We start from the raw sequence: 25,588 nt of genomic DNA on the forward strand, positions 1-25,588 counted from the left end.
AAATGTTATAGGTATGAAGATGAGGAAGCAATTTATTCTTGACATGGGGAGAGAAGGAAGGCTAGAGGGTGGCCTGCTTATATTGGAACTATAAGTAAGAGAGCAGAGCGGGCTTAGTGATAGGCCAGAAGTTCAGTGTGTCTAGAACTTCAGGTAGGGAATACCAGACAGACTGAAGGGCTTTTTTTGTTTTTTTCGAGATGGAGTCTCGCTCTGTTGCCCAGGTTGGAGTGCAGTGGCCGGATCTCAGCTCACTGCAAGCTCCGCCTCCTGGGTTCACGCCATTCTCCTGCCTCAGCCTCCCGAGTAGCTGGGACTACAGGCGCCCGCCACCTTGCCCGGCTAGTTTTTTGTATTTTTTAGTAGAGACGGGGTTTCACCATGTTAGCCAGGATGGTCTCGATCTCCTGACCTCGTGATCCACCCATCTCGGCCTCCCAAAGTGCTGGGATTACAGGCTTGAGCCACCGTGCCCAGCCTTTCTTTTTTTTTTTTATAGAGGGGTTCTTGCTTTGTGACCCAGGCTGCAGTGCAGTGGTGTGATCTTGGTCACTGCAACGTCAAACTCTTGGAGTCAAGTGATCCTCCTACCTCAGCCTCCTGAGTAGCTGAGACTACAGGTACGCCACCATGCCCAGCTAATTTTAAATTTTCTTGTAGAGATGGGGTCTCACTATGTTGCCCAGGCTGGTCTCAAACTCCTGGCCTCAAACAGTCCTCCTGCCTTAGCCTCCCAAAGTGCTGGGATTACAGGCACGAGCCACCATGCCCTGCCTCAAGGGCTTTTATAATACTGTGTTAAGAAATTTAGATTCTTCTGTAGGCAATCAGATGTCATTGAAACATTAAACAGGGAAATGAAAGGCTGGCATTTTCTCCTAATTATTTCTTCAGTAAGTCTTCAATTGAATTATTATTAATAATTCTGTATTAAACATAGTGAATGAGTTTTAAAACATACTAATACTGCAAGCAAACTCTCTCACAATTACCTCTGGTGCAACAAAATTTGCAGTATAACAAGGAGTCATGAGAAGACCATTTTCCGCTCTCAGCTGTTTTGCAAAGCCAAAATCACAAATTCGAATAGATTCTGGATTACCAGATTCATCCACATAAAGAATGTTGCTAGGTTTCAAGTCTCTATGAACCACCTAATTGAAAAACAAATTAAAGAGTTATGTTAACAATATATTTCCATTACTGAAAGTTCTTTATTCACAAACTGTCAAGCAATGCACTTAACAAGATGATGAGTGCTGACCTTTAAATTAGCCCAACATTATAAAATACTGATAATGTAAAGCATAACTCTCTAACATAGACCTGGGGCAAAGAGGAGGAGGAAGAAAGAATAGTATTTACCTCCCTCCTCTTTGTCCAATTGAGTAATTGGGTTAAGGAGAAATGCAAACAGCAATAATATATCTACCTTCAGGTTGATCACTCATTTAATATTGAGTGTCTATCATGTACCAGGGTATTATATAAGCTGCTGTAGATACTGTGGTGAACAAGACCCATAAGATCCTGGCCTTTCCATGCTAGGAGCTTACACAGTTCTGGGGGAAGCAAAGAATAGGTTGAGACATGCGGCATAACTTTAAATAGGGCAGTCAGGGAGGGTCTCCAGATGAGGTAACATCTGATCCAGTATCTGAAGAACAGAATGAATGAGCCATAAGAACAGTAACGGAGAGTCATTCTAACTAGAAGGAACAGCATGTACAAGGTACATACACAACAAATATATTCTGATAGACTAAATGGAATAGACAGGGCATTCAGGAGTAAAAAGGAAAAAACCAAAACAAATCTGGACTTTATTTTTGGTATTGCCTATTTGATATACAAGGTGTTACACATGCAAGAAGAAACCTCTTCTTTAGAGTTTTGTATTATTTTCCTTTTAATGCTCTACCTGAGTACAGTAGTCCCCCCTTATCTGTGGGGTATATGTTTCAAGACCCCCAGTGGATTCCTGAAACTGAGGATAATACCAAAGTCTCTATATTTTTTCCTAGATATATATATCTATGATATAGTTTAATTGATAAATCAGGCACAGTAAGAGATTAACAATGACTAATAAATTAGAACACTTGTAACAATATACTGTAATAAAAGTTATGTGAATGTAGTCTCTCAAAATACTGTAATATTTTTGACAATGGTTGACTGTGGATAACTGAAACCACAGAAAGCAAACTTGCAGATTAGTGGGGGACTACTGTACTTTTTTTTTTTTATCATAAGCTTCTCTTACATTCCTTTTTAGACTTAAGTGTGCCTTCTGTCACCAAATTCTGAGTCTGTGTTCCAATCAATCAAATTAGATTTAGTTCCTCACATCCAGGACATCACTTCTCCAGACTATTTTAATAACGAATTACTGATGAGGCATTGGGAAAAGAACACAGAAGACTTTGATGACTGCAAGGTCACAAGTTCCTCAGTGACTACTGAGTTCTACTAATTTCAAGTTACAATACTAGGCAAATCTTGATAAGTTAGAAGTCAGGAAGCTCTAGAATTAACACATTCTACTTGGCTTTCAGGGGCAAAGACAAAACAAGAGGAAGGTATTGAAACTGAACTCCTTAAGAGGTAATCTTTTATATATGCATATATCAAAACATCACATTGTATACCATGAATACATATAATTTGTCAACTAAAAAATTTTTTAAAAATTATTTTCCCCTTGCTTTCCATTCCTCTTCACTCCTCTGCTGTTCTCCTTTCTTCCCTCCCTCCCCTCATTTTCTCCTTTCCTCCCAGACTTCCCTTCTTTTTTTTTTTTTTTTTTTTTTTGAGATGGAGTCTCACTCTGTTGCCCAGGCTGGAGTGCAGTGGCGCAATTTCAGCTCACTGCAACCTCCGCCTCCCGGGTTCAAGCAATTCTCCTGCTTCAGCCTCCCGAGTAGCTGGGATTACAGGCATGCACCATGACACCCGGCTAATTTTTGTAATTTTAGTAGAGACGGGGTTTTGCCATGTTGGCCAGGCTGGTCTTGAACTCCTGACTTCAGGTAATCCACCTACCTTGGCCTTCCAAAGCACTGGGATTACAGGTGTGAGCCACTGCGTCCGGCTGTCTTTTTTAAAAAATACGATTTTCTCGAACTCCTGACCTCAAGTGATCTGCCCGCCTCGGCCTCCCAAAGTGCTGGGATTACAGGCATGAGCCACTGTGCCCAGCCTAGAAGTACAATTTTCTTTTGCTGTTTACTAAAAATCTGCATACAAGAAGAATGAAGAGCATATCCACCAGCCAGAAGCATGTGACTCCTTTGTCTCATTGTTTTAAGGATTTCCTTTTATACATGAATACAAACCAGGATTCCTTGGTTCTGCTTCCAACCTGAAGTGGGTCTGGTATTCATGAGTACAGAGTGACCTAGCAGAAACAATGCTATGTTTTCCAGGTCGGAAGAGATCACTTACTTTTCCTTGGAAGCACAAGAGTTTAACATAAACAAGCTAGGATATCAAAGGCACACTTCAATCTCAATAATAAAAGTTTATATAGAGGAAGATCAGTAGGATAATTCAGCTAATAGCAGCTATTTTCCATTTCATGCATAAAGTAACTTCTATCTAATTTTAGCTCAAACATAAAGAAAAAAAGTGTGTGCATGTATATACAGAGTGTTAAAAAGACTTACCCCTTGTGCGTGAAGATATTCAACGGTTTTGGTTATAGTGAACAGGACAGCACTGGCCTCTCGTTCAGAGAAAAATTTTTGTCTAAGAATTTTATCCAGCAATTCACCTCCTTTCATAAGTTCTGTTACTACATACACATATTTTCCATCATCATATACCTATAAATTTCAACATCAAAATGTAAATACTATTTGAAACTTTATATGTGCTCAAAATAAAGTTTAAAATATAAAAGAAAAATTAAACTCACTTCATATTCAAGAAAAATTTTATTTATTTATTTATTTTGAGACAGACATGCGCTCTGTCGCCCAGGAGTGCACTGGCACAATCTTGGCTCACTGCAATATACACTTCCTGGGCTCCAGCGATCCTCCCACTTCAGCCTCCCAAGCAGCTGAGACTACAGGCACATGCCACCACACCTGGCTAATTTTTGCATTTTTTTGTAGAGACGAGGTTTTGCTGTGTCTACATGAGCAGTGATAATCTGAGGAAATTTGAGTTTTTACAACCCCCAGAGAAGGCCTTCAGGCCTATGTGAGCATCATTAGCAAGAGAAGACTTAACACTACCTGGGGAGTTCACACTCTTTTTTTTTTTTTTTTTTTTTGAGACGGAGTCTCGCTCTGTGGCCCAGGCTGGAGTGCAGTGGCCGGATCTCAGCTCACTGCAAGCTCCGCCTCCCGGGTTTACACCATTCTCCTGCCTCAGCCTCCTGAGTGGCTGGGATTACAGGCGCCGCCACCTCGCCCGGCTAGTTTTTTGTATTTTTTTTTTTTAGTAGAGACGGGGTTTCACCGTGTTAGCCAGGATGGTCTCGATCTCCTGACCTTGTGATCCGCCCGTCTCGGCCTCCCAAAGTGCTGGGATTACAGGCTTGAGCCACCGCGCCCAGCTGGGAGTTCACACTCTTTGCCAACACTTTGTTATAATAAAAGTCAAGAGAGACATAGGCAACAGTGTATCATGACAGTCCAGGGAAAGATACTTTACTTGTCCTGGGGGTGGCAATGGGCAGGGCAGGCTTCCTGGAAGAAGCAGTGCCTTAGCAAAATCTTTTATGTGTGGTAGTTAGCCAGGTAAAGAAAAATAGATGGTATTAGCAACTGAGGGAACTATAAATTCAGACAGAGCAGCATGGGAAATTGAGGCATGTGCAAGAAATTTACATACTAGAACACAGAGCATAAGGTGTATGAGAAAGTGTATGTGAGAAGTCTGAAAACTACAGAGGAAGGCAGGGTCTTAAGGGGCTGGGGACTTTAGACTGTAGGCGGGGAAGTTAAATGGGTAGTTATGAGTGTTAGATCTCTCTTCTAGTAATGTGGAAGATACTTTGGAGAGTGAGACTAGTCAATATTGAATATGAACTAATAGTAATATTAACACTGAACATTTAGGTAAGTGTTCAAGTGCAGATATTAAAAGCAATAATATCGTAAGTGCTTTTCTTCTTAAAGCAAAAGTAGAAAAAAAAACTGTACAAACATATCTTTATTGATAAATGAAATTATGTCATATACACATATACATTGTTTTCAAATCTACTTTTAAAACTTACCATGCTGAATTTGTTTGTTTTTGAGACAGGGTCTTGCTCTGCTGCGCAGGCTGGAGTGCAGTGGTGTGATAACTGCTCACTGCGGTCTTGACCTGCCAGGCTGAAGCAATCCTCCCACCTCAGCCTCCAGAGTAGCTGCGACTATAGGCATGAGCCACCATGTCAGGCTAATTTTTAAATATTTTTTAGAGACAGGGTCTCCCTAGGTTGCCCAGGCTGGTCTTGAACTCCTGGGCTCAAGCGATCCTCCTGCCTCAGCCTCCCAAAGTGCTGGGATTACAGGTGTGAGCCACTGTGCCCAGCCTGGTTAATTAAAAAAATTTTTTTTGTAGAGATGGAGGTCTCACTATGTTGACCTGGCTGGTCTTAAACTCCTGGCCTCAAGTGATCCTCCTGCCTTGGCCTCCCAAACTGCTGGGATTATAGGCGTGGGCCACTATGCCCAGCCTATGATGAGTTCTCTGTCTACCACATGATGTTTGAAAATATGAAAATACACTACTTTCTTTTTTTTTTTTTTTGAGACGGAGTCTTGCTCTGTTGCCCGGGCTAGAGTGCAGTGGCCGGATCTCAGCTCACTGCAAGCTCCGCCTCCCGGGTTTACGCCATTCTCCTGCCTCAGCCTCCGGAGTAGCTGGGACTACAGGCGCCCGCCACCTTGCCCGGCTAGTTTTTTTGTATTTTTAGTAGAGACGGGGGTTTCACCGTGTTAGCCAGGATGGTCTCGATCTCCTGACCTCGTGATCCGCCCGTCTCGGCCTCCCAAAGTGCTGGGATTACAGGCTTGAGCCACCGCGCCCGGCCGAAAATACACTGCTTTCAATGTGAGTCAGACAACTCGTTCAAATGATCCATGTTAAAGAATCTACTTACATCCTTTAGAGTAATAATGTTTGGATGCTGTCCATAACGAAGAAGAATTTCAATTTCTTCTGTAGGGTCTCTCTTGCTTTTATCAATAATCTAAAAGGTAAATATTTATCACAAAACCTCATGAACTATACAGTTATAAACATTAATTATTTACAGCTACAGACCTTGGGTATTACCTCATGTAAACAGTATATAAATAAGCCATTTATCAATCAGTTTTATTCAACCACCTGGCCAGACTTTTTAATCAGAAAGCCAGTCTTGATATAGATGGCAAGGCTATAAATTCCAACTCATGAGTCACATTCCCACCATGCCTCTCCAATGTAAGTTTGTAGTAAGTTTAGGACTTACCAAAAACTCAAAAAGCCTCGAGAAAAGGTACCAAGAACACAGTTAACATTTCTTTTCTTCTATCTTTGAGGTCTTAAACATTTGGGAACTCAGTCAACTTCTAACCCCCCATCCATACATATAATTAAGAGCTAGATACATCTGTAACACCACCACTAGCATCTGCTTATTGAATTAAGTTTACTTCCTTGAATAAAATGCTTCAATTGAATATCCTGTTAGTTGTAAGCTACTTATAAAAGCTAATTACCTGTTAAGTAGAACAATCTTGTTTTTGAAGTTAGGCAGAAAGCTACATAGAAAATCATACCTAGAATTTTATTTGGTTAGAATTTGGTTTAATTATTATAATAAAGCCCTTTAAAATAGTAATGTAGCTTTCTAACCCTTTTATTTTGGCTGCTCCTTAAAAATATTTATCTTAATGTTTTAATCTGCTAAACTAATATATAAAAAAGACAAATTTTGCTTTCAATTCATTCAAAGGGTAGTCTGAAGCAAATTAGGTGGCCTTTGTATGCTCGATTTTAAACAGCTTAGTAATTAAGTACACACTAAATACCCAGACACTCCAGCAACCTAGGAAAGAGGTTACAACTCTCAGCATGAGTCCAGTCTTCTATCTGAAATGGATTTATAGTTGACCCTTGAACAACACAGGTTTGAACTATGAGGGACCAATATGTGGATTTTCTTCTACTTTTGCCACCCCTGAGACACCAAGACTAACTCCTTCTCTTCTTCCTCCCTCCTCAGCCTACTTAAGGGGAAAATGATGAGGAAAAAGACCTTTATTATGATCCACTTCCATTTAATGAACAGTAAATATATTCTCTCTTCCTTATATATTTTTTCTTTTTTTTTTAGTAGAGATGGGGTTTCACCGTGTTAACCAGGATGGTCTCTATCTCCTGACCTCGTGATCCGCCCGTCTTGGCCTCCCAAAGTGCTGGGATTACAGGCTTGAGCCACTGCGCCCGGCCATATTTTTTTCTTTTTTTGAGACAGGGTCTTGCTCTGTTGCCCAGGCTGGAGTGTAGTGGTGCAATCATGGCTCACTGCAACCTTGAACTCCTGGGCCCAAGTGATCCTCCCACCTCTACCTCCTGAGTAGCTGGGACCACTGGCACATGCCACTACACTCAGCTAATTTTAAAAATTATTTGTAGAGATGAGGTCTGGCTATGTTGCCAAGGCTAGAATACAGTGGCACATAGCTCACTGTAGCCTGAATCTCCTGAGCTCAAGCAATCTTTCTGTCTCAGCCTCCTGAGTAGCTGGGACTAAAGGCACATGTAGCCACGCCTGGCTAATTTTTAAACAATTTTTCTGTAGAGATAGGGTCTTGCTATGTTGCCCAGGCTTGTCTCAAACTCCTGGCCTCAAGCAATCCTCCCACCTCGGCCTCCCAAAGTGCTAGGATTACAAATGTGAGACACTCTGTCTGGCATGATTTTCTTTTCTTTTTTTTTTTTTTTTTGAGACGGAGTCTCGCTCTGTCGCCCAGGCTGGAGTGCAGTGGCCGGATCAGCTCACTGCAAGCTCTGCCTCCCGGGTTTACGCCATTCTCCCGCCTCAGCCTCCCGAGTAGCTGGGACTACAGGCGCCCGCCACCTCGCCCGGCTAGTTTTTTGTATTTTTTAGTAGAGATGAGGTTTCACCATGTTCGCCAGGATGGTCTCGATCTCCTGACCTCGTGATCCGCCCGTCTCGGCCTCCCAAAGTGCTGGGATTACAGGCTTGAGCCACCGCGCCCGGCCTGGCATGATTTTCTTAATAACACTTTCTTTTCTCTAGCTTGCTTTATTGTAAGAATATAGTATATAATACATATACAAAATACGTGTTAATCGACTGTATATGCTATCAGTAAGGTTTCTGGTCAACAGTAGGCTTTGAGTAGTTAGGTTTTGGGGAGTCAAGTTATACAGATTTTCAACTGCTTGGAGATCAGCACTCCTAAGTCCTGTGTTATTCAAGGGTGGACTGTACTTGTAAAACAGTTCTGTATTTGGAGAATAGGGAAGATAAACATATAGGTGCCCACTGTAATCAACTGCAAATGATAGTGTGGAATTAGGCAAATGGATGATTAAGAGGAGAGATACATGGAATAGACATGCTAATTTAAGAGACGATCTGGGACTAGTCTTTTGAAAACCAGAACACACTGGGAGGGGTTGTTTTTGGCACAGATCTGCTAATCTGAGCCCAGTTTGCATTAGACCTATACTTGTGCTTGTGGACCTCAAACACGTGGTAATTTCAGAAGAATCCAGCTGTATTGGGATTGGTTTTACGAGTCCTTTAAGTCACAAAAATACACAAATAGCTTGGAGATATTTTCGAGGTTTTAGGCATAGTCCTCAAAGTTTCTGTAATTCAAAGGGGCCTCAGGACATTTCTGCTTTTTACGATGTATTTATGGAAGCAAGACACATCCTTAAACTGCCTACCAAATATGTTATTAGTCTTTTCTCCTTTCAGGTAAGCAATTTGAAAATTTCTATATATCTTAGATTTCAATAAGAGCAATGAATAGGAAAATAGAAAATTAAATGTATTTCTTTTAAACATTTCCTTCTTTAAAATTAGCTTTACTGTCCTTCCAATGAAGCAAATTCAATGTATTTCTATGGTTCATCCTTCTATCTGACAGAAAGTCCCATAGACACTGACAACTTTAAAGCAGTTACATCTAAGTTTAGAAAAGTGATAACAACTAATGTCAGTCTCTCTCTAAACATGAGCTATGCATATTTATAAACCAGTCCTAAGGTTCAAATAAGTTGAAAGCTTTAGACATTGTTTGAATTGCTTGAGATTGGAGAGCAAAGGTTACTATTCCAAGAAGTGAAAAGAGACTTGAACATAGTGTTTGTTCACTTATGACTAAAGGTTTGAAATTCAAACTTTATTACAGAGCTAGGTTCCTTGGTTTTTGGCTTAGAAAATTCTGTCTTAGGATACTTGATGAAATTAAAACAGCCAATGATAATGAATTTTATGATAGTGGTTTTAATTCATTTATTAGTTCCCAGATCCTTTTAGATGTAAAGAAAGGTATGAACATTTTGCCAGAGAAGATGTAAACATACAAAATTTTGCACACAATTTTGAGGAATTTGTTGACACCCTGAGCATAAAATGGGGACTTCTTAGAGTAAAAATATACTTTAAAAATCATTTGAGGTAAAAAAAAAAAAAATCACTTGATGTGTAAACTGGTACTGCTCTGGGCAAACTAGATGTATAACCACCTTACCTTTAGCTCACAGGGTTCTAGATTAAGATCTCTGAAGATCACTAGCCAGATATTTAACTTTTTCATAACAAAAGGCACTTTTAACAACAAGAGGAGTGTAATTTTTAACTGGTACTGACATGCATGAACAAGAACTATACAAATTGCATTTTAACTAAAAAAATATTTACCTTCACTGCAAACTCCATGTTTGTAGCTTTATGTATACATCTCTTGCAAACAGAGTAGGAGCCAACTCCAATATCTTCTTTTACTTCATATCCATCAGTAAACTGAATACTGTTCCTGTGTAACTGCTACAAAAAATTATAAATTGGTGAAGAGTCCCATAATGCCTTTAGTGCATTTTATAATAGGGAAGTATGTTCCTCAGCATGCATTGTTGATGCTCTACATATAAATGAATAAGAATAAAAATACATCTTTATAGTACTTATTCTTCTACAAACAAGTGATTTCGGAAGTGTTTACAATGAAATGTACAGCAAGAAATATGACTTTAAAAGCAGAGCTACTTGAAATGGGGCCTATATCTTTGTCTGTGATTCAGCCTTATTCCACTCCCCAATTGGCTATAGGTTTTCGAGCACCTTTGCAAATGTGAAATTTGAAACCTATGGTATAGAAGGAAAGGATTTAGGAGGATTCAGAATTAGAATATCTGAATTCTTGTCTCAGATGCACCACTTACAGGCTGTGTAACTTTCAGCCTGTATTTTCTCAGAGGGTAATGGTGAAGATTAAATAAAAATAATGTATTTGCAAGCAATACCTGTTTTGGACTTTCAGTAGCCACACCCTCCTTTCTTCATCCTGAAGTCATAGCCTTACACAACTTCTGCTAAAGAAGCTGGTCATGGGTTAGGGACTAATAACATACAGTAGATGATGAACAGCAACTTATTGATTCCATAAACAGGCTGAGGAAAGTTGTGTTGCCCTTGGCTATACTGATATGAGACATCCATGCCTATGAGCTTTGTATATGTTAAAACTTGAATTCTGTAGAATATATATGTTTGTGGTTTCTATGTTAGGTACAGAATTTATAATTTAAAAACTTGCCATATATCATGTGCTTGCATAGTAAATGGCACAGACTATTTCAACATGAGCTCTGCTTAAAAACCAGTGTTTTAATTGTTTTTCTACAAAACGGAAAACAGGGTAACTCATGAAAAAACTTTAGAGCAAAAGCAACTTAATCATCAAGCAAATCCAAGTACAAATGATATCCTAAAAACAATCCAGTGCTTTAAAAGACACATCTAGTTCCCTTTGATTAGAAAGATGACTTAAGATTTGAGTTCATGTTTATTTCTTGTATCTTTCTAAGGCAAAGGTTGCCAAACTATGGCCAGTGAGCCAAATCTGATTCATTGCCCACGTGTGTAAATAAAGTTTTGTTGGCACACAGCCATGCCCACTTGTTTATGTATTGTCTGTGGTTGTTTTGAGATACAGAGCAGAGCTGAGTAGTTGTGACAGAGCCCATATAGCCCACAAAGCCTCAAGTATTATCTAACACTTCACAGAGAAAGTCTGCCGACTCCTGTTCTAAGACATCGAAGAACCAGAAGACCTCAATTCATCATAGCTGACCGGAAGGAGGCAGAGGGTGAAACAAACTCGGCATGAAAAACATTTTGAGGCACAGGAGAGGATATAGACAACATCGTCATGTTTATCTCAACTCTTTTAAAATTCTACTTTCTTTTTTTTTTTCCGAGACACAGTCTAGCTCTGTCGCCCAGGCTGGAGTACAGTGGTGGATCTTGGCTCACTGCAACCTATGCCTCCTGGATTCAAGCGATTCTCCTGCTTTGGCCTCCAGAGTAGCTGGGATTACAGGCATGCGCCACCACGTCCAGCTAATTTTTGTATTTTTAGTAGGGACGGGGTTTCACTGTGTTGGACAGGCTGGTCTCGAACTCCTAACCTCGTGATCTGCCTGCCTCGGCCTCCCAAAGTGCTGGGATTACAAGCGTGAGCTACCGTGCCTGGCCTAAAACTCTACTTTCAAGTCACATAGGTATCTAGGATTTGGGTTCTTGCAACCTTTTCAATGACATATGAAAAAAATTTCTAAGAGTTAAGTTAATGATATAAAATGTATTTTATTTTATTTTTTGAGACAGAGTTTCAACTCTGTCACCCAGGCTGGAGTGCAGTGGTGCGATCTCCGCTTACTGCAATCTCTGCCTCCGAATCAAGTGATTCTTGTGCCTCAGCCTCCTGAGTACCTGGGATTACAGGCACGCACCACCATGCCCAACTCATTTTTGTATTTTTAGTAGAGATAGGGGTTTCACCATGTTGGCCAGGCTGGTCTTGAACTTCTGACCTCAAGTGATCCACTTGCCTCGGCCTCCCAAAGTGCTGGGATTACGGGTGTGAGCCACAGTGCCCAGTCTAAAATGTATTTTAAATTGCTCACTTGAAGTCAGTAGAAAAAAATCTATTCACAGAATGAACTATATCTTACAACATTCCAAATCTAAAATTATTTAGACATCCACTCACCTGAACAATTGAATGTACACCAACTGTCTGCATAGCCTGGCTTTCATCATCTGAGGTAATAGCAACAAAACTAAACCCCCGAAAAAGCTGATGTGCATTAGCACTAGGTGGAATGCCAGGTGAATCTGAAAAGAGTAAGAAGTGACAAAGAAGAATCATTTGAAAGGAAATTAAGGGAAAAACTGTTGACACTATGACCCTTTTCACTTATTCTGGAATTCTACTTCTCAGGTATACAGTATATACCTCTTGCTTTCCGGGGTACCTGTGAGGCACTGTATCCGATCTGTTCTGATTGTGTATTGCCATTACAACACCAACATCCTAGTCCCTCGGAGCCTAGAAAATAGCTAGTTCATTTGAAGAATATAATAAATCAATGAATTATAGGGTTAATGGTATTCAAAATTAATGCTGTCCCATTGAATTTCCTGAAATGATAGAAATTTTCTTTATCTTTACAGTCTAATGATAGCCACTAGCTACATGCAGCTTCTCAACATTTGAAATGTGCCTAGTGTGACTGAGAAACTACATTTTAAATTTTAATTAATTTAAATTTAATTAGCCACATGTGGCTACTGGCTACCATATTAGAAACTGCAGCCCTCAATAATAACCTATTTGGGGGGCAACGGGGGAGATACAAGGTTGATCTACAGCAAATTTGGGAGATTTGAAGATAGCATAGAGAGTTATCCAGGAAAAGATTTTCTTTTTTTCTTTTTGAGACAGAGTCTTGCTCTGTCACCCACGCTGGAGTGCAGTGGCGCAATTTTGATGCACTGCAACCTCCACCTCCCAGGTTCAAGCGATTCTCGTGCCTCAGCCACCCAAGTAGCTGGGATTACAGGCACATGCCACCAAACCCAGTTAATTTTGGTACTTTTAGTAGAGACGGGTTTCACTATGTTGGCTAGACTGGTCTCGAACTCCTGGCTTCAAGCGATCTGCTCGCCTCAGCCTCCCAAAGTGCTGGGATTATGGGTGTGAGCAACTACGCCCAGAGTCTGGAAAAGATTTTCTGACTGAACAAGAAAAAAATATATTTGTTGTCTTGTATTTGGGTTTTCACATTTTCTCCTTACCTTTGGGAGTTTTTGCAGTAAACTCAGGATCAAAATAGAATGTATCTTCAGGCCTGCCCGTTGCAGGTTTAAATGGTGGATGAATTTCTCTTCTATACAGTTTCTAGAGGGGAAAAAAAAGAGACTTAGACATATTTTAATTATAAAGAAATATTTCAAGTAGTTTTCATTCTATACTTACATTCCAGTCTATTGTTGAGAAAAATGAATGTCTTTTAATTTCTTCAACTCCATCTGGTCCTGCACCTATCAAAAATGGATTCATTGGTAATTTTATTTCAAGGAGAAATATACATATTGCTCAGTCTTTGTTTTCAATACTTGTCTAATTAATTAATTAATTAATTAATTTTGCGACAAGGGCTTGCTCTGTCACCCAGGCTGGAGTGCAGTGGTGCAATCTCAGCTCACTGCAGCCTCAACCTCTCAGGCTCAAGAGATCTTCCTACCTCAACTTCCTGAGTAGCTCGGACTACAGGCGCATACCACCATGCCTGGCTAATTTTTGAATTTTTTGTAAAGATGAGGTTTCGCCATTTTGCCCAGGCTGGTCTTGAACTCCTGGACTCAAGTAATTCTCCTGCCTTGGTCTCCTAAAGTGCTGGGATTACAGGCATGAGCCTCCATGCCCAGCCTTGTCTAAATAGTTAATAACTCCACCACAAAACAAATATCTACTCCCCCCCAAAAACAAACACCAACAAACACACAACATAAACAAATTAGTTCAAATTTTTACCTAATCTGTTTGCAGGATTTCGCTTGAAAAGCATTCGTAAAAGACTCTGGGCTTCAGGACTCAAAAACTGTGGCATTCCAAGTTTGGCTCTAAATAATAAATCCACATAATATTTTACTTTTTGGAGGCATCTGTATTTTTATTTTTAAAAATTCTTAAACTTTTTGAGATACTTGTAGATTCACACTCAGTTGTAAAAAATAATACAGAGAGATGCCCTGTGCCCTTTACCCAGTTTCCCCCAATGGTAACATCTTACAAAACTACAGTACAATATCACATCCAGGATATTGACATGGAGACAATCCAACGATCTCATTCACATGGCACTGGTTTTATTTGCACTTATTTGTGTGTGTGTTTAGTTCTATGCCATTTTATTACATGTATCGCTTCTGTATGAATATGTCACAGTTTGTTTATCCATTATCTGTTGAAGGACATTTGGGTTGTGCCCAGTTTTGGGCTAATATGAATAAAGCTACAGTGAACATTTATGTACAGGTTTTCATGTGAACACATAACTGAATTTTAGCACATAAGCTAATGAGCTTTTTCACTTTTCAAAATTTTGCAAAGAGTACTGTGAAAGTAAGATCATTTGAATCCTAGTTCCGGCTGTTACCAAGAACTTTGTGACAGTGGGAAAGTCAATTATTCTGGGCCTGTTATCATTTCTTTATAAGCAAAGGGATTTGACTCTAGACCAATAGCTCCCAACATATAGCCTTGGAACTCCTCCTCAAAGGGAATTTAAGAAACCTAACATTTAAAGCTGCTAAGAGAACATGTGTTTCATATGCCACTTTTTCCTTTCTATTCCCTTTAACAGACCCTGAAGGGAAAGGGAACTGTGGGAAAGAGGATTGTGAAATATTGAAGATACACAGTCTAAAAACTGCTGGCCTAGATGAACCAGAAGGGCTGTTTCAGCTCTAATTTTAATTCTTTTTCCAAACTACAAATTAAAGAAACCAATAATCCTGTAAGTATGACAATAATAATAGAGCTGGGGAAAATTCCTATTTCAGAAACAGATCTATTTATTATTCAGTGGGTTGTTACTGAGCTATTACGTGCCAGACACTGTTTAGTGCTGAGGATACAGAGATAAAGACAGCCCATGAACCTCATGGTCCATGGTGAAGATGGATACAGACAATGCTAGTACATTAAGAGACAAATGCAGAAGAACATATGCAAAGAGTGACAAGGGAACAGTAGGGAATATTTAATTTAACATAGGAGATTATGAAAGGTCTTGAATGCAATCTAAAGGCTAACAATTTATTCATTTGGCTAGTGTTTCCCCAAATTTTACTGAATAACATTAATCCCTCTAGATAGTTAGCAACAATAAAAAAATTCATGACCCAATGAGCTTGTAGAATGCTATCTATTATATCCCCCATTAGAGACACAGAATTAAAATGCACTGCATATAAAAAGGCTGAGAAATCTAGAACATTTTTTTTTTTTTTTTTTAAAGACAGAATATCCAGGCTGGAGTGTAGTGGCACAATCTCGGCTCGCTGCAACCTCTGCCTTCTGGGATCAAGGGATTCGCGAGTCTCAGCCTCCCAAGTAGTTGGGATTAAAGGTGTGTGCTACCACACCTGGCTGATTTTTTTTTTTTGTAGAGATGGAGTTTTGCCATGTTGGCTAGGCTGGTCTCGAACTCCTAGCCTCAAATGATCCTCCCACCTCAGCCTCTCAAAGTGCTGGGATTATGGGCGAAATCAGTATTTTCTAAGTATTTATTTCCAGCACCGCTTTTTCAAAGAATATTTATTAACATCCTGTAGAATTAATACTCTCTTGGACAAATCTAGGGAAACACTATTGTATTAGGTAACAGGGATGCAGCAGAGGTCCTGAAACAGTGAACTAATATGACCAGACTTATTTTCAAGAAGGTAACTCCAAGGGTAGTAGAGAATAATTTGGAGTGGGAAGAGGTCATAAGTGGCAGGCAATCAACTTAGGAATGTGGTCAGATAGAGTGGGTAAGAGGTCACTGTTTTCTGAATACTTTAAGCAGTGTAATTCAGAGGAAAGGCTGGAACAGTGAAATAATTCTGAGATCGAATATGGAGAATACCTAATTATGCAAAAGAGAGAAGGAATAAAAAATGATTTCCAGGTTTCTGCTTTGGGAAAGAGGGTGCATGAAAATGCTGATAACTGGGAGTATAAGAAAAGAACAGCAAATAAAGATACCTTTAGTTCAAAAATGTGAAGTCATGCATGTAATATGTTTTGGGAGGGCCAGACAGGTGAGTAAATGGAAACACAGGTCTAATGCCTGGTAAATTCATGTAAGAAAGAGTGATTTGAGAGTAATTAAAATGTGGAGGGTAGTTATAGGAAAGACTGAAGTCAGTCAGGAAAGAGTGCAGAGGGGGAAGAAAAGCATATCATAGATGGATTCTGGGGGACAAGACCATTTAAAAGGTAGTCAGAAAAAGAACAATTTGGGCATTAAAAATAATGAATGCAATTGGCTGAATCACACTGATTATTAAATCCCATTAGTTTATTATAGTAAAATAAGAAAAAGCAAAGTCAAAACACAAAAACTCGACTCACTGGATATTACCCCCACTAGGAAGTAACTAGGGCTCTGACATTAGAAACAATTAAGAAAATAATTAAGTATTTATTCTCTTTTTCTTGGATGAGCCTTAATTCAAGTAATTAAATCATCATAGTTGATGAGGGAAAGTTTGTTGAGAAAATAGCAGCTAAAAAATGAGGAAGGAATAATAATAATAGAAAATCATGGCCGGACATAGTGGCTCATGCCTGTAATCCCAACACTTTGGGAGGCGGAGGTGGGAGGATCACTTGAGCCCAGGAGTTTGAGACCAGCCTGGCAACATAGCAACATACCATCTGTACAAGAGATTAAAGAACTTGGCTGGGCGTGGTGGTGCACCTGTAGTCCTAGCCGCTCGAGAGAGGCTGAGGCAGGAGGATTGTTTTAGCCCAGGAGTTTGACGTTGCAGTGAGCTGTGATCATGTCACTGCATTCAAGTCTGGGCAACAGAGCAAGATCTCGTTTCTAAACCACACCCCCCCTTTTTTTAAAAAAAAAAAAAAAAAAGCAATTCATCACTTTTGAATTCCTTATAAAATAACTGTTCCAAGTAATGATTATTAATGGATAGAACCATTAGTTAAAAGCATGACAGGGAACTTTACTATGGAGGAATCAGCTGCAACCACTGGAGCCCATCACTTAAAGTGGGGGCAACCAGGTATTGTAAGCCTCCTGATGTAATAAGGACCACACAGTATTAGCTGTGAAATAATCTTGCTAAAACAGTTTAACCAAAAATAGGACACAGAATCAAGTTAATAACACTAAGGGAATAAAAAAAGTTTCCATACTCCTAGGAAAAGACTAATTGTTATGTAACCGTGGTAACAAGAGAACCACCAGAACTGGTTTTAAATCCTTTCAGTTGTTTTAAAATGCACTGAATTGATCAAGGACAACTTGCCTAGTGAACACCTGCAAGGATGAGTAACTGCTTTTTGTCTCTGAAAATTAGCCAAACAGGAATGGACTCACTCCAATAAACACACCTGAGTGCCCACTGATCAACAACAGTCCCACCCAAATAATCACATTCTTACAGATAATGTCAACCCACTTATAGACCTGAAAATCTGCCAGTTCTTGAGCTCCACCCTTCCTCAAAACTCTATATAAGATTAGTGGTCTACTGTGTTTGGGGAGACTCTAGCCTTACCATAGCAAGCAATAAAGTAAGTTTTATGCTTTATTTCAGATGTTGAGAGGGGGTCTCATTCTTTGACAAGATAAATCCAGAAAGCAGAGTTCCATAAAACAACTGACTTGGTTTCTACGAATAAACAGCAGGGGAAAAACAGGGATAGATTGTTCTAGACTAACAGAAGTTTAAGAAGTACAACCAAATGGAATGTGCAGGCTTGATTTGGATCCAACTCTAAAGACACAGTTTTGAAGAAAATCTGAAAAAATTGGTTAAGGACTGATGATGCCTAAGCATTATTGCTAGTTTTATGTGGATGTGTAAGAAAACATCCATATTTTTAGCAAGGCAAACTGAATTAAGTAGATATGTCTGGAATACTTATAATACTTCAGTAAAGAAAAGAAAAAAAGAATAGATAAAGCGAAATGGCCAAATCTTGATAAATGTCGAATCTGGGTGACAGGTATATGTGTTCACTGAATTATTCTATTTTTGAGAATTCATTTTTGAAAACTTTTATAATTAAAAAAGGAAAAACAGGAAGAGAAGAAATCATGTAAAAGTGACCAAAAGGGGAATGGTTAGAGAGGTGGGAGAAGCAGATGAAAGCATGAAAAACGATGGAGGGAGGGAGTGGCCAACAGTGTCAAATACTCAGAGATGCCTTTCTTGAGTGTCCCATCTAATATGGTTCCTGCTTTCTGCTCCTTCCCTCATACAGTAATGGGTCACTATTACGAGTACAGATTTCTGATTTATTATCCTTATATCTCCTATTACTACCTGAAATTATTTAGATATTAATTCCTTGTCTCCCCCACTAAAATATAAGTTCTGAAGTCCACCAAAGACCTTTTCAGTCTTGTTAATACTATGTCTCAAGTATGAGTAGCAAGAACTGAAACATCTGTTAAATGAATTGTGTGAATGAATGGTACAGAGTCATCCTTTTGACAACTTGCCCCTGGTTTTAGCAACCAGAAGACCACTGATAGCCACAGTGAGAGCAGTTTCAGCAGAGTGGTGGGGATGAATGACAAATAGGCTGTGGAATAAAAGAAGCCAAAAAAGTAGTAACAGAAAGCACAGACTACTTCTTAAAGAGGCTTTGTGTTGAAAGGATGCAGGAAGATGGTACAGTAACTTGAAAGGAAGGCCAAGTCAAAGAAGGATTTAGTTCTTCAACGCAAGAGTGTTTGTTTGCTGAAAGGGAAGGATCAAAGTAGATGAAGTGACAAAGGTTCAGTGATGAAAGTTCAGTGAACATTCATTTATGTAGCACATCTTTTTAGACCTTTTTTATTGTGTAGAATAATATAAAATACCCCAAAAAACCCCGAACAAAAACACCCAAAGTACATAGCTCAATTATTTGCCACAAACTGAACAGTCACCTGGCCAAGACACATAACATTGCCAGAACCTCTCATCCAGTGTAACCACTTTCCTTATTTTGCCTCAGGCTTTTAACCATCTAAATATGAACCCTAAAAACTATGCTTTAGTTTTGCCTGCCTTGTAAACTTTACAAATATAATCATATAGTACTTTTTCTTTTGTGTCTGAACTTCCTTAGCTCCACATTCTTGTGAGATTTATCTAAGCTGTTGCATGTAACTGTGGTTTGTTCATTTTCTTTGTTGTATGGCATACTACACCCATGGGCCAAGGCTTCAGCCTGTTTTTGAATGGCTCTCAAGAATTGTTTTATATTTTTACAGGGTTGGAAAAAAAATACAAAGAATATGTGACAGAGGCTGTGTGTGGCCCACAGAGCCTAAAATACATATAGTAAATACAACTTCTATTGTATTCGACTGTATGAATATACCATCATTTATTAATTCACTCTTCTGTTAATAATAAGGTTTCCACTTTTTGGCTATTACAAATAATGTTGCTATGAACAACTTTGTCCTTGTTTTTTGATGTGTGAGTAACTAGATTGTTTTAACATGGGTGCATGTCTAGGAGTGGGGCTAACTGGATAAGGATATACATATATTTGTCTTTAGAAGATAAGGACAAAAACTGCTCTCCAAAGTGGTTATATGAGTATTGATATTCCTTCCAGCTATGTATAAAAGTTGCCACTGCTTCACATCCCACCATTTTGAACTGTCAGTCTTTTTATTTTTATTTTCAAAATTTTTGAATAGGGCAGCAGTCTGGGCCAAAAATGGTTCAGAATGCTCCTGTCAATCTTTTTAATTTTAGCCATTCTGGTGAGTATGCAGTGATATTTCCTTGTGATTTTAATTTGCATTTTCTGATTAACGAGGTTGAGTATCTTTTCATAAGTTTTTTGGCCATTGAATATTCTCTTCTGTCAGATCCCTAAGTCTCTTGCCCATGTTTTTATTGGGTTGGCTTTTTCTTATTGATTGGGGTTCTAAATAGAATGGCAATGATTTTTATGTATGGTGGAAGGTAGGAATTTAAAAAAATTTTTTTAAAGCAAATTTTTTTTGAGACACAGTCTTGCTCTATTACCCAGGCTGGAGGGCAGTGGCATGATCATGGCTCACTGCACTCTTGACCTTCTTGGCTTAAGCGATTCTCCCACCTCAGCCTCCCAAGTAGCTAGGACTACAGGTGTGCACTACCACGCCTGGATAAATTTTATATTCTTGAACTCATGGCCTCAAGTGATCCTCCCACCTCAGCCTCCCAAAGTGCTCGGATTACAGGTGTGAGCCACCACTCCCTGCCTATTTTTTATACGAATATTTAACTTTTCCAGCATGATTTATTAAGAAAAGGCTATTCTTTCCCTACTGCTCTGAAATTCCCAATGGTTGCAAATTAAGTGTCCACATATATAGATCTGTTTCTGGGCTCTTTATTCTATTGCATAGATCTACTTTCCACACTTGTTTCAATGCCATATTAATTACTGTTATAATAAGACTTAATACCTGGTAAAGCAAGTCTTCCTATCTTGGTCTTCAAGAGTATTTTAGCTATTCTTGGTCTTTTGTATTCATATTAGTATCAGTTTATCAAGATCCACATTAAAAATTGTTAGGATTTTAATTTTATTTGCATTGAAACTATAGTTTTGTCATCCATTATAGTAGCCACTAGCCACATATGGCTACTGAGCACCTGAAATGTGCCAATCCACATTGCAAGTGTAAAATACACTGAATTTCAAATGAGTATGAAAAAAACTGGTTGTAAACAAATACCTCAATCATATTTTAACATTGGTTACATGCTGAAATAACATCTTGGGTACACTGGGTTAAATAAAATATTACAATTAACTTTCTTTTTACTTTTTTATTTTTTGAGACAGAATTTCACTCATCGGCCAGGCTGGAGTGCAGTGGTGTGATCTTGGCTCACTGCAACCTCCGCCTCCCAGGTTCAAGTGATTCTCCTGCCTCAGCCTCCCAAGTAGCTGGGATTACAGGTGCCCACCACCACGCCCAGCTAATTTTTGTATTTTTAGTAGAGATAGGGTTTTGCCATGTTGGCCAGGCTGGTCTCGAACTCCTGACCTCAGGTGATCCACCCACCTCAGCCTCCCAAAGTGCTGGGATTACAGGCATAAGCCACCACGTCCTGTCTGTTTTTACTTTTTTAAATGTAGCTACTAGAAAACTTAAAATTATGTATGTGGTTTGCATTATATTTTCTTTCTTTTTTTTTTTGAGACAGGGTCTCGCTCTTCACTCTGTTGCTCAGGTTAGAGTGTAGTGGTGTGATCAGGGTTCACTGCAGCCTTGACCTCCCAGGCTCAAGTGATCCTCTCACCTCAGCCTCCCAAGTGGCTGGGACTACTGGCACGTGCCACCACATCTGGCTAATTTTTTAATTTTTATTTTTGTAGAGATGGGGTTTTGCCATGTTGTCCAAGCTGGTGTCAAACTCCTGGGCTCAAGCAATCTGCCCACCTTGGCATCCCAAAGTGCTGGGATTATAGGCATGAGCCACCATGCCTGCCTGGTTCACATTATATTTCTAGTGGATAACACTGATCTATAGAACTGTTATCTTTACAACACTGGGTCTGTCATAACATGAACATAGTATATCCTTTCAAGTTATTTTGGTCTTTTAAAATTTCTTTAAATAAAATTTTCTGTTTTTTTCAAGAGGTCTTACATAACTTCTGCTAGATTTATCATTAGGTATCTGAGAATTTTTACATTGTTGTAAACAGTAACCTCTTTGAAAATTCCATTTTTTTTTTTTTTTTTGAGATGGAATTTCACTCTTGTTGCCCAGGCTGGAGCGCAGTGGCACGATCTTGGCTCACTGCAACCTCCGCCTCCCGGGTTCAAGTGATTCTCCTGCTGCAGCCTCCCAACTAGTTGGGATTACAGGCGCCTGCCACCATGCCCGGCTAATTTTTTGTATTTTTAGTAGAGACAGGGTTTCGCCATGTTGGCCACGCTGGTCTCGAACTCTGGACCTCAGGTGATCTGCCCACCTTGGCCTGCCAAAGTGCTGGGATTACAGGTGTCAGCCACTTTGCCCAGATAAAAATTCCATTTTCTTTTGCTAGTATAGAGACACAGAATAGATTTTTGTTTATTGACCTTGTATCCAGTAACTTTGCTAAACTCTTATTAATTCCAAGAATTTATATGATCACTGGATTTTCTTTTCTTTTTTGAGGCAGGGTTTTGCTCTGTCACCCAGGCTGGGGTGCAGTGGAACCATCTCAGCCCACTGCAGCCTCAACCTCCTGGGCTCAAATGATCCTCCTCTCTTAGCCCCCATCCCCCACCCCCCAAAGTAGCTGGGAATACAGGTGCTTACCACCATGCCTGGCTAATTTTTGCATTTTTTTGTAGAGACAGGGTTTTGCTATGTTGTGCAGGTTGATGACTGGATCTTCTATGGATACAGTCATGTTATCTAAATAATGATAATTTTATTTCTTCTTTTTAAACCTTATACTTTACTTTTTTGCTTGACTTACCATATTGGCTAGGACTTTCAGGACAATGTGCACAGAAGTGAAATAATGGGCATCCTTGTCATATTACAAATCTCAAAAGTAAAGCTTTCAGTATTTCACTATTAACATGAAGATAATATGAATACTCTAAATCTATGCAGTCTGTTCATATTCAAACCATGTAATATTGATGAATTTCTTAGTTATTTCTTATACTACAGCCAACACTCTAAAATCTCATTTTTTTTAGTGTGAAACATTTATTTTATTTTACTTTTTTTGAGATAGAGTCTCGCTCTGTTGCCCAGGATGGAGTGCAGTGGTGCAATATCAGTTCACTGCAACCTCCACCTCCTGGGTTCAAGGGATTCTCCCGCCTCAGTCTCCTGAGTAGCTGAGACTACAGGTGTGCACTACCACGCCTGGCTAAGTTTTGTATTTTTAGTAGAGATGGGATTTCACCATGTTGGCCAGGCTGGTCTCGAACTCCTGATCTCAAGTGATCCATCTGCCTCGCCCTCCCAAAGTGCTGGGATTGCACGCATGAGCCACGGCGCCCAGCCTGAAGCATTTATTTTAAAATCTCATCAAAACATCTATATTAAGGGAGTACTTACTTAAGAATCATAGTCATTGTTTCTTTTCGATCTTTTCCTTGGAAAGGTAGTGTACCAGTAAGCATTTCAAACTACAGAAAGGCAAAACAATCAGAAGTATTAGTCAATAAATATAAAATCTCAAGGCCAGAAGGCAAAAAAAAAGCATCATCTTAATTATAACCAAATATTTTAAAATTGCTATGTAATAAGTGTTTTCTATTTCTACCATATTCGTTACTGAAGTTCTTGTTAATTCCTAAAACAACTGAGCTATACAGTTTTTTTTTTTTTAATGGAAATCAATCACATTTTTATTTTTGAGACAGGGCCTGGCTCTGTAGCCCAGGCTGGAGTGCAGTGGTGCTATCTCAGCTCACTTCAGTTTCCATCTCCTGGGCTCAAGCAATTCTCCCACCTCAGCTACCCGAATAGCTGGGACTACAAGCCTGTGCCACCATGACTGGCTAATTTTGTACATATTTTTTTTGTAGAAACGAGGTCTCAGTATGTTGCCCAGGTTGGTCTTGAACTCTTGGACTCAAGGGATCCTCCCCCTCAGCCTCTCAAAGTGCTGAGATTAGAGGCATGGGCCACCATGCTCAGCTTCAACAATCACATTTCAAATGGCAATTTTAAAGTGTAGATATGTGAACAATTTGATAAATATGCTAATTTCATATGAACTTGCATTTTATTTTTTTTGAGACAGTCTCGCTCTGTCACCCAGGTTGGAGTGCAGTGGCACGATCTTGGCTCACTGCAATCTCCGTCTCCTGGGTTCAAGTGATTCTCCTGCCTCAGCCTCCCAAGTAGCTGGGATTACAGGTATGTGCCATCATGCCTGGCTAATTTTTTGTAGTTGTAGTGGAGATGGGGTTTCACCATATTGTCCAGGCTGGTTTTACAGGCATGAGTCACCACGCCCAGCCTAATTTTTGTACTTTTAGTAGAAACGGGGTTTCACCATGTTGGCCAGGGTGGTTTCGAACTCCTGAGTTTAAATGATCTGTCTGCCTTGGCCTCCCAAAGTGCTGGAATTATAGGCGTGAGCCACCGCGCCTGGCAGAACTTATTTTATTTTTTTTGAGACACAGTCTTGCTCTGTTGCCCAGGCTGGAGTGCAGTGGCATGATCTTGGCTCACTGCAACCTCTGCCTCCCAGGTTGTAGCGATTCTCCAGTCTCAGTCTCCTGTGTGGCTGGGATTACAGGTGTATGCCATCCTGCTTGGCTAATTTTTGTATTTTTAGTGGAGATGGGGTTTTGCCATGTTGGCCAAGCTGGTCTTGAACTCCTGACATCAGGTGATCCACCCGCCTCAGCCTCCCAAAGTGCTAGGATTACAGGTGTGAGCCACTGAACCCAGCCAAACGAACTTATTTTAAGGGTCACTTACTAATAGATTTCTGGACCAGTTTCTCCAAAAGAGTAAATACCATTAATGCTTTAGATTGTTATTATTAGCAGGAAATCTATGGTAATTTTTTTTTTTTTTTTGCCTTTTCAAATTAGGATGAGATAGAAGCAGCTAATAGATTTCATAGTCCTTCTATACTGCATATAATAATTTTTCTTGGTTACTTATTACATATGGTATAAAATAAAGAAAATAAAAACACCAGTTTCTTTAACATTCACTGCTAATCCTCACTTAACAAACAACCTCCTTCCCCCCTAAAAAAACCCAAATTCAAACCTTACCATTAACACACCAAAAGACCACCAGTCAGCACTCTGAGTATGACCTCGACGATTAACTACTTCTGGAGCCATATACTCCACAGTTCCACAAAAAGAATATGCCTTCTTTTCATGGTCAATAGACTCTTTACTTAGGCCGAAATCTGCCAAAACAAATATCATAAATATCCTACATAAATTTGCACATGCAAATTTTAAACTTTGAGTTCTGACATTAATCATTTAAATTTTCTAATACAAGTTTTTTTCTGTTTTTGTTTTTTTGAGACAGAGTCTCACTCTGTCGCCCAGGCTGGAGTACAGTGGCGCCATCTTGGCTCACTGCAACCTCTGCCTCCTGGGTTCAAGTGATGCTCCTGCCTCAGCCTCCCAAGTAACTGGGATTACAGGCGTGCACCACCACGCCCAACTCATTTTTTTGTATTTTTAATAGAAATGGGGTTTCACCATGTTGGCCAGGCTAGTCTTGAATTCCTGACCTCAAGTGATCCACCTGCCTTGGCCTCCCAGAATGCTGAGATTACAGGGGTGAGCCACCACGCCTGGCTCTAAT

General features: G+C 39.6%; 1 protein-coding gene across 5 annotated transcripts in view; it reads right to left on the minus strand.

Annotated features, from left to right (window-relative positions):
- The window catches only part of RPS6KA3 (ribosomal protein S6 kinase A3), a 125,171-nt gene that overhangs the window by 14,173 nt on the left and 85,410 nt on the right, over positions 1–25,588 (minus strand). For 3 of the 5 annotated variants that reach the window (XM_030933530.1, XM_010379701.2, XM_030933532.1), the window contains 10 exons: positions 25,036–25,178; positions 23,354–23,424; positions 14,076–14,164; positions 13,518–13,582; positions 13,337–13,439; positions 12,249–12,373; positions 9,896–10,021; positions 6,107–6,196; positions 3,669–3,827; positions 993–1,154 (listed from right to left, as the gene is read on the minus strand). In XM_030933530.1, the coding sequence (XP_030789390.1) occupies positions 993–1,154; positions 3,669–3,827; positions 6,107–6,196; positions 9,896–10,021; positions 12,249–12,373; positions 13,337–13,439; positions 13,518–13,582; positions 14,076–14,164; positions 23,354–23,424; positions 25,036–25,178 (1,133 nt within the window). The remainder of the gene's footprint in view (positions 1–992; positions 1,155–3,668; positions 3,828–6,106; positions 6,197–9,895; positions 10,022–12,248; positions 12,374–13,336; positions 13,440–13,517; positions 13,583–14,075; positions 14,165–23,353; positions 23,425–25,035; positions 25,179–25,588) is intronic. The other 2 variants (XM_010379704.2, XM_030933531.1) reach the window with 1 other exon arrangement.

Source organism: Rhinopithecus roxellana, chromosome 7 (genome assembly GCF_007565055.1).
Source record: "Rhinopithecus roxellana isolate Shanxi Qingling chromosome 7, ASM756505v1, whole genome shotgun sequence".
Classification (NCBI taxonomy): Eukaryota; Metazoa; Chordata; class Mammalia; order Primates; family Cercopithecidae; genus Rhinopithecus; species Rhinopithecus roxellana.